General features: G+C 47.3%; 2 protein-coding genes across 2 annotated transcripts; one reads left to right on the forward strand and one right to left on the reverse strand.

The window, feature by feature from the left end:
• Nucleotides 1-337: 337 nt before the first annotated feature.
• On the reverse strand, nucleotides 338-9,218 carry LOC144737599 (zona pellucida sperm-binding protein 4-like). The gene is made up of 13 exons (XM_078620362.1): nucleotides 9,107-9,218; nucleotides 8,635-8,708; nucleotides 7,692-7,781; nucleotides 6,732-6,853; nucleotides 4,890-5,004; nucleotides 4,208-4,342; nucleotides 3,836-4,014; nucleotides 3,418-3,515; nucleotides 2,913-3,040; nucleotides 1,793-1,982; nucleotides 1,194-1,329; nucleotides 955-1,048; nucleotides 338-663 (listed from the first exon to the last, which is right to left on the reverse strand). The coding sequence occupies exons 1-13, from the start codon at nucleotides 9,142-9,144 to the stop codon at nucleotides 407-409; spliced, it is 1,656 nt and encodes a 551-aa protein (XP_078476488.1). The 5' UTR covers nucleotides 9,145-9,218; the 3' UTR covers nucleotides 338-406.
• Nucleotides 9,219-9,412: 194 nt separating this feature from the next.
• LOC144737600 (zona pellucida sperm-binding protein 3-like) lies at nucleotides 9,413-15,639 on the forward strand. The gene is made up of 10 exons (XM_078620363.1): nucleotides 9,413-9,558; nucleotides 10,044-10,255; nucleotides 10,684-10,800; nucleotides 11,365-11,464; nucleotides 12,360-12,537; nucleotides 12,927-13,062; nucleotides 13,160-13,254; nucleotides 13,990-14,084; nucleotides 14,481-14,609; nucleotides 15,460-15,639. Exons 1-10 carry the CDS (start codon nucleotides 9,504-9,506, stop codon nucleotides 15,588-15,590), a joined length of 1,248 nt encoding a protein of 415 aa, XP_078476489.1. The 5' UTR covers nucleotides 9,413-9,503; the 3' UTR covers nucleotides 15,591-15,639.
• The last annotated feature ends 1,688 nt before the right edge of the window (nucleotides 15,640-17,327 follow it).

Consider the following 17,327-nt stretch of genomic DNA (forward strand, 5'->3'; position numbering starts at 1 on the left):
ACCTTTACTTTAAGCAAGTTAACCTTCAGTATTCCGTTTCTCCCCCTGTGCCCCACATTATTGATGTACCTTTGAAAGTTTGCTATTGTGAGATGGGAAATGTTCCTGGTACATGTACACCGTTTGCTTGTTTTAGGGAAAAAAGCTTAAATAAAATCTGGATTCAGATTCTTTAAGCATGGCAAGGTGCTATTGTTTGAAGAAGCCAATGGCCTAAACCTTGATACAAATTACAGCTATCGAGTGACTTGCCTTGGGGAAGAAAAGTGAACAAATGCAGCACTAATACTGCCTACATATTGCACACACACCTCGTCAAAGGTCAGGACAGCAGTAGCAAATTTAAGAATTTTATTTTTGTCAATGGTCAGCAAGACATGCAAGTTCCAGCAATCACAAGTAGTCATCAATAGCTACTTCCGTCGAGCGCCACAGCCCGGCTCCTGCGCCTTCTGACGGCAATGGCAGCAGACAGGAGCGCAATTACGGCTGTGGCAATGACGAGGAGAATGGACAGGGTCCCAGCCGAGGCCCACGACGAAGAGGGAGCCTCCAGCAACAGAGCCGCGTCGTTAACAGGTGCTTCTTCAAAGAGCACGGGGCCCTGCAGCGACACCACGTGCTTTCCTACCACGCTGGAAGCGTCAGAGATGGCGTTGCGCTCTGGAACAAGAACAGAAATCGGTTGACGACTACTGGTCCATACGAAAGGACATTATATGCTGCAGGTCAAGTTCCCTAGAAAATCGAACGAGTAGGTAATTTTGGCATGTCACAGTTTGTTAAAAACCAGTCTGCAAAGTCACAGCAAATGTGCTCTAAATAGAAATTATAACATAGCAACATGACCACCAACATTAAAACCCCGTTGTCATCTGGACAAATCGTTACTCTGCGAGGCTGTTCTGGGTATACAAGTGCAAGATATTCAATAGAAGGCGCGGTGGTGCTTACGGTAGCGCCTGGTCTGTCCACACTGCCGATTGCACTCGGTGAGGAAGTTGGGGCTAGAGCTGTCGCACACCACGATAGAGCAGTGCAAGTAAACCTGTGGCAGACAGAATGCATCGCTCCGGTAAGTAAAGTTTCCCCATGTTTTTAGGTAGTACTTTTGCTCTCCCCAGTTGTACACCGTAAACATCATCCCTCCATGGTGACCTGGTTTTTAATGGCGGAAAAAAGCGGGCACTCACGAGGTCACGGGTGGTGCTGCGGTCAGAGTTCATGAAGGCAAAGGCCTGGAGTGCCAGACGCTTGTAGTGAGAAGGCAGTGGCAGGTCAGCGACACCAGGGAAGGACACACTGCAACAAGGAGACTGCACGGGGCAGCTGCACAGGTAAAAGTGCCGTTAACCTTCAATTCAAAGCAAGTGTCAGGTATCGGATTGAATGCACGCAAGGATGAAGGCCAACTTTAGTCAAGACATGTTCACGACCAGCAAGGCAAGCCCAATTGCCAATATGCAGTGCATCTGTGCAATGCAACCATCACTGAATATAGTCGGCCTTGTCCAAACCACCAGCTCTGGGAGGCAGAGGGTGGCTGTGTTAACATCCAGAACAACCCAAGGAGCGTTGTGGCCATTGATATTTTGGATGGCACTGCAATCTTGCTTAAGCGACGCCAGTGCTCAGTCACCATTACATGAACTGTTGTCATTGAAAGGCGACGTAATTAGCACAACTGTTTACGTGGGGAAAAAAGACAACCAATGCCTCGAACCAGGTTGCCTCTGCAGGCCCTGCGGTGGCCGTGAGAGGGTTTAAAGAGCACTACCCCGCCCAGCCTCACCCATCCACCACAAGCTTCCACTGCGTGGGGTCGGTGGCATCTGCCGTGGGCGTGGCCCAGCAGTCCTTCAGGAAGAGCACCAGTGTGGGGTCAGAGCGGTGCAGCAGTGACGCCTGCACGTAGAGCGGCGTTCCCAGCAGCGTTACCAGCGGGTACTGCCAGGGCTGGTACGGCGTGGTGTAGGAGTTGTCTGGCAGCGTGCAGACATGGTTCACAAGGCATGTGGATTAGTGGTGTAAGGGTCCTGTTTAGAGCACATTGGACAAGGCACCACAAAGTCTCTAAAACGTGCGCATTACTTTTGAATAGAACTAGGGCCATTATCGCAACTGTCCTGGCATAGAAACCGTGGTTGATATTTCATAATAAATGATGTCACCCTCACCTCCGCATGGTTGTCTACATACTGTATACAACGGCATCGCTAAATGTCTGTAGATGCTGCAACGGGCACGGTATCACACCGAGGGGTGGGAATCGGGTGCTAACAGTTGGCCAAAGTCTAGTCAATTGATAACGAATGAAGCTATTGACCACCATTCGTTCAAGCAAAGGTGACCTGACAAGAGGCTAAGAAAGCCAGTCAAATTTGCCTTTAAACAATGCCCTCAAGGAGACCGTTTTGGTTGATGGGTTGTGCAAAAGATTCATTTGGTAGAGCCATGGGAATTAAGGGCATTGTCATCCCTTTCAATGTAGGCCCCACACTAAAATGGTTTCAGCTGGTCGTTGCTAGATTCAAAACCACAGCAGAAGTTAGCATTTTAAGTTACACGTGCTACCATGGAGAATGTGCAAGTCGTTTTAGTTCATTAATGGATAATTATCAATCTGTTGGCAGGTTCACAATACTGGCAGCACAGCCTAGCGCAACGTTCGTTTGCAGTTCAAGTCCAGGAGCTGTGCCGATTAATGCATTCAAAAATCGCATGCAGTGGAAATTAAACCAGGGTTGAGCTACTAGCTGAGCAATGGCTAAAAAAAGCACGACTTTCAGCTGGCTTCGAGTCAGAGCTAATACAGACCCAAGTTTTCCCTGGGTAGAGCGACATCACAACCCGTGTTCAAGGTGACATTTGTCCACTCAGGTGCAAAGGGTGTCGGAGAGAGGAGTACTCACCAGTGAAGACCTGGAGCAGCAGGGAGAGGGGCCCAGTGGCCGTGGCTGGAGGTGGCGGTGGAAGAGTGCTCACCTGCACTCCAAGCTGCAGGTCTCCACTTCCAAGGAAGCGGCATTGAAGAACCATCCTGGTAAACAGACACCACCAGCCAAAGGCATGCACAACGTCCCTCACGGCAGCAAGAGATTGCAGGAGCGACACAGCGGACCGATAGGGTGTTTTGCAGACGTACCAGTGTAGGGACCACCTTGGTTAATACCGTGTTTACATTAGCCATAAGGTATATTCCTACTACTTCAAGATGTTAAAGATCCTGTGACGAGGAAAAGGCGCCCTTGTGCGTTGAATGTCCCAATTTAATGAATAAATAGTTGAATAAGGAAGCAGATTGGTCACGGTTCTGCAAATATTTATGGTCGCAGGGACAGTGGACATTTATGGGGGTGGGTCTCCTCTGCAAGACTTATGCTTGACCCTCATGAGCACAGCACTTGCAGTGCTTACTTGTATGTGGACGACTTGGTGATGGCGACGCTTCCATCAATGCAGAGCTCCCGCTCGGAGACCAACATCAACTCGTACACGAGCTCCTGCCCACTCCACTGGACACACCAAAAAGTAGTTCACACAAAACGATAATGCCATTGAGTGATCAAGCAGAAGAATGATAAGTGGTACTGGCCAGGAGTCCAAATTGCTACAAATTATATATTCGAATCCCCCTAAATTCTGCTTTGGCACTCGATTCATTTGACACTCAATCATAAAATGACCCTGTTGTTCTTTATCAACTCGTGCATGATTGTGCTCTGCACATCAATGAGTTGTGCATCAGGAAGGGTCCCGATGCAGCAGTTCAACAAGGTCAAACAACAACCATCAGGATGTGGGCAGGGCAAAGCAGAGTCCAGGAGCCCAGTACCTGCACAGTGGCACCACACGCTGCCATGGGTACGTCAAAGACTGCAAGGTCTGCAGACACCAGCACGGGGCTGCACTGCGCACCGCCACCGCCAGTCAGGTGCACAGTGCTCAGGTCCAGCGGTGGAGACGTTAGGTTCCGAGACACGGGCACCACAAAGCGCCCATCTGTGGTGCACACTGGGTGGAGAATGGCGGGGAGGGTAATGGAGAGTTCGCAGAATCGCGAAAGATGCCCCATGTAGCCCGTGGTGATGGAACAAGTTCAGGGAACCAGCACAGCAGGATGCTACCGTGCCAACAAAGAACCTCAAAGCAAGAGCCTAGTTTAGGTAGTGAATTATGGAACCTCTGTTTTGAGTCAGCTACGTACCAGCTTCACTGTAGAAGCAGCGGCGTAGAGTGGGGTCGTAGCAGCAGCCACTCTGTGCACAGACGTCCGCGCTCGGGACACTCTGCACAGAGTTGCATGGGAAGTTCCCGCTCTGACCAGAGCACGTGGCGATCTCTAACAGCAGCAGGAGCACAACAGGTCATCGTACAAAACCCCACACGTACTTAAAATAAAACGGCATCGTTTGAGCCACGTGTCAAGTAAGTGAATGAGTGTTACTTGGCACATGACCAAATCACCCGAGCAATGCACGCAATCTCAGAAGCAGAGCAGGGTTGAGTTTACAGCAAAAATGGGCAAACACGTTGCTCACTGGCTGTAAAAGGCTCTGACAGTGCAGCACAATTTGTTGCATTGAAGGTTAGTGCCACCGAACCGCGGCCAACAAGGAGCAGCGCGGTGAAGCATGGTCAAATTAACCCTCACGACCCAGGGCATCACCAACCAGCAGTGCATTAGGAAAACGCGTTTATATGGTGCAACTATTGCAATCAGCCATTGGGGGGGAAAGTGCATCGGAAAAGGATTCAAGCTGCAAGTTTGTCCAGTAAATGCCAAGGGCATGAAAAGCAGTTAAGCCAGCAGACCTATTCTATAGCACCAAGTCACAGGTAGTGCAGTCTGTGGGTCCGATTAGCAGAGTCAAATCAATGGTACTCACCTCCAGCCCTCGCTGATCTTAGGTTCTCAGGGCAGTCGATGGTGAAAGCCCAGAAGAGCCCATTGAGCCCCTGCCGCATCTCCTGCAGCTCCACCTGGATCTTCCTCCTGCCGTCCTGGTGAAATAAGCAGACCTCAAAATCGGACTCGGGGCCAGTGCTCCAGGAAGGCTTACACAAATCAGCAAATTTCGTGCATTCGACATTGTTGGGCGAGGCCAGGCTAATGACAAGTAAAGCTGTCAAATGGGAAACCCGCCACCACCTATCACCCAAATTAAGGCAGGTAGACCGCACGTGGGGGTTGCATTCCTGGGTCCGAAGTCACTTTCCCAGGTAAACCCCTGTCATTGTTCAAACGGATGCTGCGCTGCTCCGTGTGTAATACAGTTTCCATATTGACCTTGCCACAAAACCTCCATTATGCTTCCCACAAACACATAGCACTCACAAATTACCACCCTTCACAAGACTTTCATGTCTTGTGCAAACAACCTCAAGTAGTGCATATATTTCTGGCACAAAGCTCGTATGTTGGTTAGGTCTGCCACTTACATTTTGCCGTTGTAGCTCATACATGTCCAAGTCCTGTGTGCAATATTTTGTGACATCTACGTTGGTTTCTTAGAGGTCAGCTTGGATAGTGACCTTCTGTAGCAAGTGCCGTTTATTCTATACCAAGCATCAAACTGCTCCGATTCCCTTCTTTGCATTGAATAGTATTGTGAAAGCTGCATCCATTGGCAGGCGTGAAATACAAACTGAAAGCTTGTTTTGCCGTGTAAGTTTGGTGATGTAAGAGTTAACCGTTCACACATTACCTTTATTAAGGTGGCCACTTTGGTGAAATGGACGTCTAGATGGCAAATCGTTTAACCGTTAAGTACCGCAAGAGAACAATTATGCTGGAGATAAGACTGACGAGACACAGACTAAAGACAAAAAAGCAATGCAATGAGGCAAGGCCATGGGCAATAAAGGATACTTAGGATTGGTTTAAAGAGTAATGTAGCAACATGGCATACTACAATGAACAAGAGCACAAATGGCAAGTGCAAACCAAGGTAAACTGATAAAAAAATTAACCCGTAAAAACAAAGTTTTTCACTCTAAATCCTTTACATGCGTGGCGGCTAGAGTCCTCTCGTCCTCTGGCTTGAGATGGCTGCCACCTATGGGTCAGATGATTGTCTGCCAGCATTAAGCAATTGATAATTAAATATTCAAAAATTGTATCTTAAAGTATACAATTTTGGAAAAAAATTCAAGAAAATTAATTGTCACGCACAACGAGTCTGTGTGCAAAAATGTCAGCTTGATTGGATCACGGGAAGTGGGTTAAAAAACGGCCGAAAGATTTGCACGGTCGTAAGCAAGGAAGCGAACTTAATAAAGGATTTAAAAAGACAAGGATGGCAAGATCTTGATAACAAGACATATTGAATGAGCATTGCATCGATTGTACAGGGATATCGATCAAGAGAAAGAGCTGCTGTATAAAACTAGAAACATAATCGCTACCACCTAGGCATGATCGAAATAACCATATCTTGTAGGCATAAATAGAAAGGGCAATGAAACTCATCTGAAAACAAATTTCAGAGTGGACGCCATGAAAAAAAAAAAATCAATCTTTGAAATTGCTATAAAAATCAAATGCACGAGCTAAGCAAATGCGGAGGGGAAAATACCAGTAGACAAAATCCAATTTCATTATGGCCAGACATCGGTGGCATGTGATAGCAGACCGGTTATGGATTGCGAACATCAATTTTGCTACTACCACAGCAGTCCCAGCGGGTACTTAGCATCGACGCAAGTCACAACGGTCTCCTCGTGTTCACCTCCACGCGCACGTGGCAGGCATCACCAGCAGCGGTGAAGTGGAGCGCAGCACCGTCCCTCGCGATGGAGAAGCCGCAGTCCCCCTGCACAGACTCCACATCCACGGCCTCATTCTGCACCGCTGGAGACATCAAGAACAAAGTTAGAAAAACTTGCATCTGGATGGATTGCGCACCACAAGTTCATGTGGGCAGCGTCACTGCAAGCGAGAGAAACAACAAAGTATGGCGTTAGTGTGAACGCGAATAGGAAATCTCCACAGAACCAGGAACGTCTCTAGGACACAGGATCCTCAATGCACTGTTGGAATTACGGCACTCCCAAACCTGCACAACGACCTCGTCTAATAGTTGCTAGTAAATAAGGCAGCGTGTCGGATTTAGCGACAAGATTTCCCAAGTCGTCAACGGAGGACTCCGGTGGGAAATGCAGACGATGCGAGTAGAGAACCAGAGTCTGACAGGAGTCATCAGGTTCAGTTTAGAACGGAAGTCACGACCTTGCATGAAATGTTCCAATGAAAGGGAGAGCGCCCATTGGGCAGGCAACCAAGAGGTGGTATCGATTAATAAGGGATTCACCCGTCTAGTAAACACAATTATCCTATGGAAGAATAAGATTTGAGTCTCGTCGTCGTCTGATGTATTAGACTAGTTGAAATGAACCATGACGCAAATACATTATTACGCTTTAAATTCCAGATTCTTAAAATTTCCATCGTTCATGCGAATTACATTTCACAACACGAACCAAAAAAACAAAAATAGACACCGAATATGAGAAATTGCGAGGTCAAAGCGAATCGAAAACGAAGCAGTTGTGACCAAACAATTGACCAGAGAATCTCAGCCCCGTATCAATTTGATCGTATCCTTGGAGTGGCTTCATATATTCAATCATACAATGGATCAAGATTGCAATTATGTCATCACGATTTAATTGAAAGCTCGTCGACTCACTCCGTACAAAGACACGGTAGTCACTGTGAGAGGAGCTGCTCCATCCCACAGAAAAACCCAGGGTAGAGGAGATGCATTGCTTCAGCAGACCTGGGGGAGGCAGTTCAGAAGTTGAAACGTCAACATCAACTACACCTTACAGAGCAATTAAAAAACAGCCCGCGACGGTTGGTGGGTGGGCGCAGTCCCTTTACTTTACTGTGCACACAAGTCTGTAAGGTGTTGCTTTGTTTTTATTTGGCGCAAAGTCAAAAGGCACGTGCACGACTAGACAGTATGAACCTCACACCAGGGATCGTCAGCCTGCAGCTTCGAAGCCGTTGGTTGAAACATTATATTTTGGTTGTAGACCCCTGCATTATACTCTTGAAATTGTAGTAGAAAGTTGCCAAGGTAGAGCCTGATATGCAAATTATCAACGCGAGTGCACAGTTCCTTGTTACTATAAATGGAAAGGAACAAGGTCATGATGATTTTGCACGCGAGTGTTACGTATAGTCCTGCGCAGTCAAATGTTGTACAATTCACCATTTTAAGTAAAGTTGCAAGGGCCGTGCCATCAGTCACCAGCCATATTTTTCGAAAGCGTTATTATCGTAAAAAGGAACGTGCAAGGGAGAGTTAATGTCCCCAAACGCCCCCTTTTCCATGCGCTGGAGGATTATTAATTACCTACATGCCGGCCTATGCCCAACCGCAGCCATCACGTCGCGTCACGTAACCACTCCGGCGGCAGGCGCACAACAAATTCACCCCCCCCCCTCCACCTCGTCCAGGCAGCGCTCTTGTTGGCATCTCGTGTCGCCGGTAACGCTTTTCCAGTTCACCGAGAGACGCCGCCATTATAGTCTTGTGCATGGCGGTGTCCAGACACACGATAGCGGTAGTGAGAGAATGCGCGATGTGGTTTGCATGTGGCGACAGCAGCAGCAGCGCCCCCTACCTCTCGGCTCCCCCAGCGTCCGCGGTCCCAGCGACTGTCGAAGCCTCGCGTGGACGGAGCCCAGGCAGAGGAAGCTGCGGGAAGTACGAGACACGTGACCGCCAAGACGAGAGAACGCAGGGGGAGGAGAGAGGCAAACACCGCACCCCCCCCGCCCCCCCCCACAAAAAAATAATTGGCCCTGTAGCGATTTTAGGAAGGGCCGATTCAAGGCCAGCACGGTGCACGAAGGAATTGGTGTAAACAGCGCCACGCCAAGCCACCTTTGGAACCCCACCACCCACAATGGGGCGAGCGAGACATTTCAGGACCGCATTTCCACATTTTTATCTCAATGCATTTCTCCATGCAGGTCAGTCACCCAAAGCGATATGGAAACGCCCTCTCTTACAAACGTACACAAGACTTCATTATCCAGAGCTGTTGAGGAACATCCCTGAACACCACTCAGCACGCCCCTCCGCCTCCTCACCTGGTCAGGAGCAGCAGAAGAACTCGCAGAGCCGCCATCGTAACAAATCATCGGCTGCATCGCTTCCCTTAGGCCATGGACCCCTTTTATATGGAGAGCCCTCAGCGATCCCGATCCAGATTGGATCAGATCCACCCACGCATTGTCTAATCAGCGAGATTTTATCAGAGCAGATCCACTCACTCATTGTCTCATCAGTAGAGGTTTGCTCGATCTCGGCGCACGTGCATGGATAGGAGCTGCACCGCAAATCACGCGGCACGTACGCAGGAGGAGTTAATTGGTTAATTACTGAAACTGAATGAGGCCGCGCGCAGATAAAAGCCCCGAGTCGGGACAGTAGCTGCGTTTGCTCTGCTGGTGCCGTGCTAAGTCTCGGTTTTTTGTTGTCCTTGCGATGGAGATCACGAGGGCTTTGTTTTCGGTCTTGGGGTTGTTATGTCTTGCCTCTGGTGAGTGGAGTTTGGTCGAAAGATGCTTTTACAAACCTGTTTATTTGTCGGTCAATGCAACTGCCGTGTTTACTAATGTTAACACCATAATATACACGTACTAACGATGGGTTTGGTAGTGTGGCGTGGTGGTTAATTTACTGTTCTATATACCTGAACACGAATTTGCGTCCTGGTAATGTTAACATTGGCAACAAGTGTCTAGACCTGGGGCTTTGCCATAATTCAGCCCGTACTGATCTGTATGGTCAAACTGACGACCGCAATGTGCGAGACTTGATCCAGTAGTGGATTACCAAAACGTATTCTTAACCTGTCGTAACGCGTGTAATACATTTATTGAGGTGCTACTGGGGAATTCGAACTCTTGCATTAGCAGCTCCGTGTGGATGATTGACTCGAGGCTCTGACACTTTCTACTGCTTCACTGACCACCTGTGTCACTTTGGGTAACTCTCGCGTATCGTCCCGTGTGGCACCGCCAGCTGCAGTGGCCACCTCCGCCACGGTGAGTGTGGTGTGTGACGAGGCGACGCTCACGCTGACCGTGAGCAGGGACCTGTTTGGCACGGGTCACCTGGCCCAAGCGAGTGACCTGTCCCTGGGAGTGCCAGCCTGCCCCGTCACTGGGAGCGACGCCCTTGCTGGGACGGTGACCTTCCTCTACGCACTGGAAAGCTGTGGCAGCAGCCTCCAGGTAACTGGCTGCTAATGCTGCTGTAACATAATCTGCGCAATCCAACTGCTTCATGTTTTTGCCGAGTATAGATGCAGAAGAATTACAATTCCGCATTCGAGTCAAGCCAGACTTCTTCAATAACAGCGGGGTTTATCGCTTTGAAGTCCCCTTAGTATTTGTAGATCGGTCATTGCATTATTATGTTAAGGTCTGTTCTGGTTGACCAGTCGTACATTATAGCGTTTTTAATCTTCCAAAATACATTTGGAAACTGCATCTGCCATGGTTGGTGTGGGTGTTTTTTTTATGGTGGACATGAGCTAGGTGAATTATATAAACCAAGGAACAGCTGCATTGGGTCTTTCACCAAGGTGTTTGAGCTTTTTCTTTTTTATTCCGCTAGTATTGCAATAAGTAATAAACCCCACGTCTTCCTCCCTTCTTAGATGAGTGCAGAGCTGCTGTCTTACGAGAACTACCTCTACTACCGCCCCACGTCCAACACGGGCATTATCCGCACAAACTACGTTGCCGTGCCGGTCGTTTGCCGCTATCCCAGGCGAGTTCACCAGCAGTCTCTGGTTGACATTTGCTTAATTTAGAAGTCCAGCTAAACTGTTTACAATTCTACCACTGTCTTTAAAAATTACGTGCCGTTTCGTGTGCTTTAGCTTTGCGAGGCCTGAATTGCAATAAAGCCAATGTCAGCGAGTTAATCCACCGATGGAAAGTCTCCCTGTGCTGTCTGTCGTGGGGGTTTTTAGTGTCAACTTTACTGATGGGTTCACATCAAACGCCTGTCGTGGCCTGTCTCGAACATCCAGCCTTGCAAGTGTCTGAAGTAGTGCTGCATTGCATACTGTGTGAACCACGGTCCCCTTAATTATACTCCATTCCCCTAATTCTTCTACTTTCTCTTATTTGGCCCTCGTCGGATAAAAGTCTTGCAAGTTGCGATGTTAAATATACTCTGAAAATATGATTCTGTATCTCTTCGCTTGTCTATTCGTTGTAAGATGTTAACGACATTGCAATAATAATCTGGGCACTAATTGGTGCAGTTGAGCATCACCCACCTCTGCTCTTTGTAGAGAATGTGTGCCTGATCTCTTCCTGACTGCAGGAAGGGGAACGTGTCCAGCGATGCCATCAAACCCACATGGATCCCCTTCAGCAGCGCCAAGGTTATGCAGCAGCAGCTGAGCTTCACGCTGAGGCTCATGACCGGTCAGTGGTGATGTGAGGACGTTGATTGCCTATTATGCACATGGCTACTACCAGGATGGCAATTTAGACTATAAACCCTTCAATATGTGTGCTTGGTATTGAAGAATAGGCCAGATATATGCCTGAGGTCCCTAAACTTTATCTGAGGTTAAAAATAGGTTTACCCCTTTTCTGGCACCACAACTGTGCTGTTTAGATGTTAAAACACCAAACTGAGACCTTTTTATTACAAGGAATCGTGTCTACATTAACCACTAATTGTGGTCAGAATGCAAACAAAACAACTGATAATATATGCATTGTCTTTGAAACTGATTGGTCCACACCAGACGGCTTTCTGTCGAGGCAAAAGACTGTCTCTGGTTTCCACCAAATGCGTTTCAAAGATGTATTATCAGTTTTACTGGTAGGAACGAAGTGAACCAGCCTCCAATAGATTAGTCCGTCCGTCCGATGTCCGATTAGGTGTAGCAACATCGCCCCCTACTGCAAACACTTGCCAGGACCCTACAAAAACCTTTAGACTCAGTGGGGCTTTCCTGGCTAAACAAGTGTAATAATACATTATGTTTATATTCGTTGGTTATTCGTTCCTACCAGCCCACCCAGCAGGGTCCTGTTTTATTTGCATTCTGACCACAAATGTTGTGGTTAATGCAGATATGATTGATTTGTAAAACGTTTCAGTTTGCTGTTTTAACATCTTAACACCTGTTGCCAGAAAAAAGGGAAACCTATTCTCATTTTGGTACTGGCAAAGGAGGTCCCATGATTTATCTGGTTTTCTTCCACAAGCAGTGGCGTGAGCAAGCACTTTCCTGGCTGCGCTTTTAGTCTGCACTCGGCCTTGGCAATTGTGTTTTGAAGATGTCTAATTGTGTTTTCTTTTATGAAGACGACTGGAGTGTGGCGCGACCTTCCACCGTATACCAGCTGGGCCAGACTCTGCATATCGAGGCGAGCGTGCAGACACTGAACCACGTTCCACTCCGGATCTTCGTGGTCAGCTGCTTTGCAACCCCGGTTCCGGACAGGAACTCTCCCCTCAGCTACCAGATCATTTCTAACTCTGGGTGAGATTTCTCTCTTAATCCCACCCGATGAATGTTTATGCTTCTTGTCTTAAAGGTGACATTCCACTGCTTGAGTATATAACAGAGCCTGACATTGGAATGCTGCTGAATCTTGCTCTGATGGTTAAGCCTGACCGGGTATGGTTAATAATTTTTATCACATGGTGTCTGTCGGTACATTACTGATGAGAGATGTGGTCAATGTGCGTCATTGGTGACTGATTTGGTTTGTGGGTGGGAGGAGCCCCTTGCCCCTTGAGAGGTGGGCTTGGCGCACCCTCTGTGCCGTATTATACAGTGGAAGAGGAGTACTACATCTCCTAGCGCTGGCTTTATGCTGGTCTGCCCTATGTAAAGCCACATGTCATACCTCTACGGTGTCTGTGCAGGTGTCTGGTGGATGGCAAAGTCTCGTATGATGCTCACCTCACTTCTAGCTTCCTTCTCCGGCAAAGTGACAACGTCCTTCGCTTCTTCATAGATTCCTTCCGCTTCCTTGCGACGTTGACCAACAGTGGCGATCAGGTGATCTACTGTCATGCAGGCTTCTACAGAAACCACCTTTTAGCCACGTGGTAGGCAGTGTGGTTGAGTAATAACCATCTTCCTCTTCTCGGTCTAGGTTTTCGTCTTCTGCCAGCTGAAGGTTGCAGATGTTGCTACATCTCCAACGGCTGTCAATAAAGCTTGCACCTACAGCCCCTCGGCTGCATACAGGTTGGTCTGCTTCCTTGTATTGCTCAGCAATTTGTTTTTCAGTGTCTTCCATCCAATAGCTCAATCCATGCCTTGCATGTTGGCTACATATTATTGCATGCCTGTGTGCTTAACTAATATCCCTGAGACCTGACTTTGGTTTCTAGCTGCAACTGGTATTACAACATTTCCTGTGCAATCTCACGGGTCTTTTCTTGTTTAGATGTATTCAGGTGATTATTGGTCATAGCCTGCACTTGTCTTGCGTTTAGCAACAAGTGTAGCGGCCTGCAAACGACGTCTGTCATTCGTTTGAGCTCCTTTTGAAAAATCTCAGCCTCGTAGCCAGAGTTCAAATCTCACTCGTGGCTAATGTCGGCGCATCAACCGAGCCTCGCCTTCGTATATTTTTTTTTTCCTCAAGCTGATCACCAGGGCTGGTGTGTAACAACCTTGGAAGTGGTCCTGGTCACTTTCCCTTCATGCTACAAGTACTTTCCTATAATGCTCTGACTCTACAGGTCGGGTGCCGTCATACAGTTAAACACAACTACGCCCAGAATTGTATTCCTGGCCACTGCTCCCATCGAGTGGTATTGTCGCCATCGCTGTGGTCGACCGTGGTGCTGGCCAAATGGTACATCGCTGTACGTTGCTTTCCCTGAACGGGTGCTCAATCGGCACTTTGCTCAAATGTGAACGGATACGAGTAAGCATTGCCTGTGTAACTACAGACGGCGTTTGTGTGCAATGCAGGTGGGTCTCTGCTGATGGCTCGGACTCGGTGTGCAGCTGCTGCGAGTCCACGTGCCCCAGTGGAAGAAGGCGCAGGGATGTGGCAGCAGTGACTGGTGAGTACAACCGTCGTATTCAGCCATTTAGTCTTGTACAGAAAACCCTTGAATATCAAGGCAGTTACGTTCTTGGAAAGTGTCAGAAAAGCCAAACTGCGACATTCACTATGGTAAGCCTTGCCTAAATAATGGTGTTAGGTATGTGGCAATCAGGAATGGAGTCATCGCGATTGAAATAAGTAATGTGCCAAGTAAACTAAATAGAAATAATTTCGATTTAAAGCTTTTGTGACTGCAGGGATTCATATTCTTGGTTTTTTCGGTAAAGTCACGTAGAAGGAAAATACAAAAATTATCATGACGTTTGGATTGCAACACAAGCAATCATCATCAGGTGTGTGTGGGCTTAAGCCTGGGCATTCGCTGCATTACAAATGTGGTCCTCTCACTCAGGACCGTCGTATGCGGTGGAAGATGTGATGCTGGGCCCCATCGTGATTGCCAAGCCCTTCTCAGATGGTGCTGAGCCAAGCAGCCCAGCAAAACAGCAGCAGCCACGGGTTTCTACATCTGCATCCAAAGGTAAAGCTACCAGATTCTTTCATGGCACATTTTTTCCAGTCGGTTAAAAGCTACTTCTCATACTTTGATACTGGCAAAAAGGTCCCATGATGTATCTGCTCGCCCAGGGATATAAATGCTCTGATGCATGGATTGTCGTTGTACTGTTTGCCTTTTGGCGTTTTCTGGTTTGACTCGGACTAGCCCATAAAGAAGGTTGTCTCTGGTGTAGACCAATCCGTTTCAAAGATGATACCTATATAAAAGGAGCATGTTCACCAAAAGTGCGTGCGGTTAATACAGACTTAATTTAAAACCAGGACATCCATGATGCTTTAAGGTTGACCTCTCATGAATTGGCAATCTGTAATACTTAATCTCTATACGGAACTTTTTGCAATTTGGGGAGGAAGCAATTTGTTTTTCGAAGTCTGCTTTCTTACTCCTTTGAAAGGGCCTATGACATCCAACTACAACCCCCTTCCCCAATAACAAGTTGAAAAGGTACAAAGCATTGATATTACAGCAGTGCCCTAAAAGGTATGACCAACAAATATTGCCATGATCCTTCTTGAATGTGCTTTGGTCGTCAGATGTAAATTTGTTTAAAATCTCAATTTGTTTAACATACCTAATGATATTTGTGATTATTTTTTAATAACATAACATGTGTGACGTGCTGAATTAAAGCCATCCACCAGTGTTAAATGGCGAACCTTGGTGAGTGACAAATTTGAACAGTACGTCTTTCACACCTTGACCAAATACTTGGATAGGTCAAATGCCCCCACAACCTCCAGCATGTGGAAACCCTAGCTTTATGGCTCCGCAGTTACCCACCAGCCCTTTCTCTCAAATTGTTGTTTTACAGGTGCTGCTCCCGTCCTTGGTCTGGGAGTGGCTGCGCTGGTGATGGCTGTCGCAGCAAGCGCCACGGTGGCTTTGTTTGTTTCGAAGAGGCGTCGAACGACTCCTTCAAAGGGATTGAAAACGAGCTTCTGATCTTCAGTTGCTTTGCTTAAGTTGTGATAAATAAAACTCTGGTGCGTTACTTCTTCTTGTCTTTTGGGGTCTTTGCTTGGCGTTTCCAGCACTTTGTGTAACCACACTATTGCCCAGTTTATGAGGGTGAGCATGGAAACAATTGTGGTCTCCAATTCATGCGTGCCAGGACTAGTAGGATGTACCTTTTTAATGGCAAATGGTTTTTTATACCTTCCCAATTGTCCAAACTGGCAGTCGTTGTTTGTCCATGTACAATGGAGCAGTTGAACAATTTCAAGTAAGAAATCCATTCCTATGCCACTTTAATCTTCCATAAAAATGGCCCCAGAAGTTTACAACCGTGGCAGTAATTGGGCATTGATGGTACATTACAAAGACGGGCAAGGTGCAACAACCGTGCAAGGAAACGTAGCCTTTAATATTGTACTTAAGCTGACGGTTGGCGTTTTACATGTGGAAATTTGTTTCCAGAGTGCCCCACAGCCTTAAATCAAAATATGTATTCATCCTAGTGACATGAGCTCTGCTCTGTCCATTGGATGCATGTCAAAGTTACAACAACCAACAATACAAACTATGGGAGTGCATAGTATCTTGAAGGTACATAAATTACACTATACAAAGTAAATGCTTTCAAATGGCATGAATACACCAATTCCCATGCTTGGGCAAGTTGGTCCCAGACCAGAGGAAAGTCCCTTGCTAAAATTGAACTCCTTACATGAGTAAGGATGAAAGTTACAAATCCCATTGCCAGTGGAATTAGCACTGATTTCGGATGTTTTTAATGTCTAATTTACAACGTCAAGGATCTGTAATGAGAGCCTATGTCCGGCTCACGTGGTGATTGGCTCTGCCGGTCCTGCTCTACAGCCAATGGGGGGAGAGCCTGGGAGCATGGCCCTGGTGTGATCGAGGGATGTCAGCCAGGATGATTGGTTCTGCTGGTCTTGGCCTCAGCCAATGGGAAGACAAGTCAGAGGCGTGGTCCTGGGAGTTGATGGAGGAATCTGGAACATTCAGCGCAGGCTATTAAGGATTGGCTGGAGTGTACCACGTGACCGAGGCATTAAATAAGGGAAGAGCCGAGGGACACGTGGTCAGACAAGGAACGAAGAGAGAGGGGCCACGCGCGAGCAGGGCTCCGAGTGCCACGTGGCAGTGCGTCTCTTGCAATCTGTCTGCCCACTTCCTGTTGCCTGCCAGCAACGGGGAGTGCTTGTGAACTGAGAAAAGTAAATAAAAGGACCGATTCCACAAGCCATCTCCAGAGTGTTATTACAGATCCAACACGGCACTGCAAAGGCTTTGTTACATGCTCTTTGGATGGGTAGATGCAGTGATTGTTAACCTGAGGAGTAGTCGTCCCTCTGGGTTTGCACGATGCCCCTTTATTTATTTTGCACTAGTGGTAAGTACCTGGCGTTGCCCGGGTGAAAAATATCTTTCAAAACTTCTCTTAAAAACCTTGCATATACACACAGCTACTAAGGTATTGTGAAACCCCGGTGGGCAGTTTGTACATTTCTACACCAACAAAATTATAAGAAGCTTGCAATAGTCCAAAAAGTTGTAAAAATTGTGGGGTAAATAGTTGATATAAAAGGTTTCCGAAAATTGTGGACAACCCCCCCCCCCCTCAACAGAGGAAGTAGTACTATTGACTCTGTAGTTGTATCTACTGACTGTACAATAGTAGCTACTGACTGGCGTATTATTTACTGATTGTAGTAA

Source organism: Lampetra planeri, chromosome 72 (genome assembly GCF_965212315.1).
Source record: "Lampetra planeri chromosome 72, kcLamPlan1.2.h2, whole genome shotgun sequence".
In the NCBI taxonomy this organism is placed as follows: domain Eukaryota; kingdom Metazoa; phylum Chordata; class Hyperoartia; order Petromyzontiformes; family Petromyzontidae; genus Lampetra; species Lampetra planeri.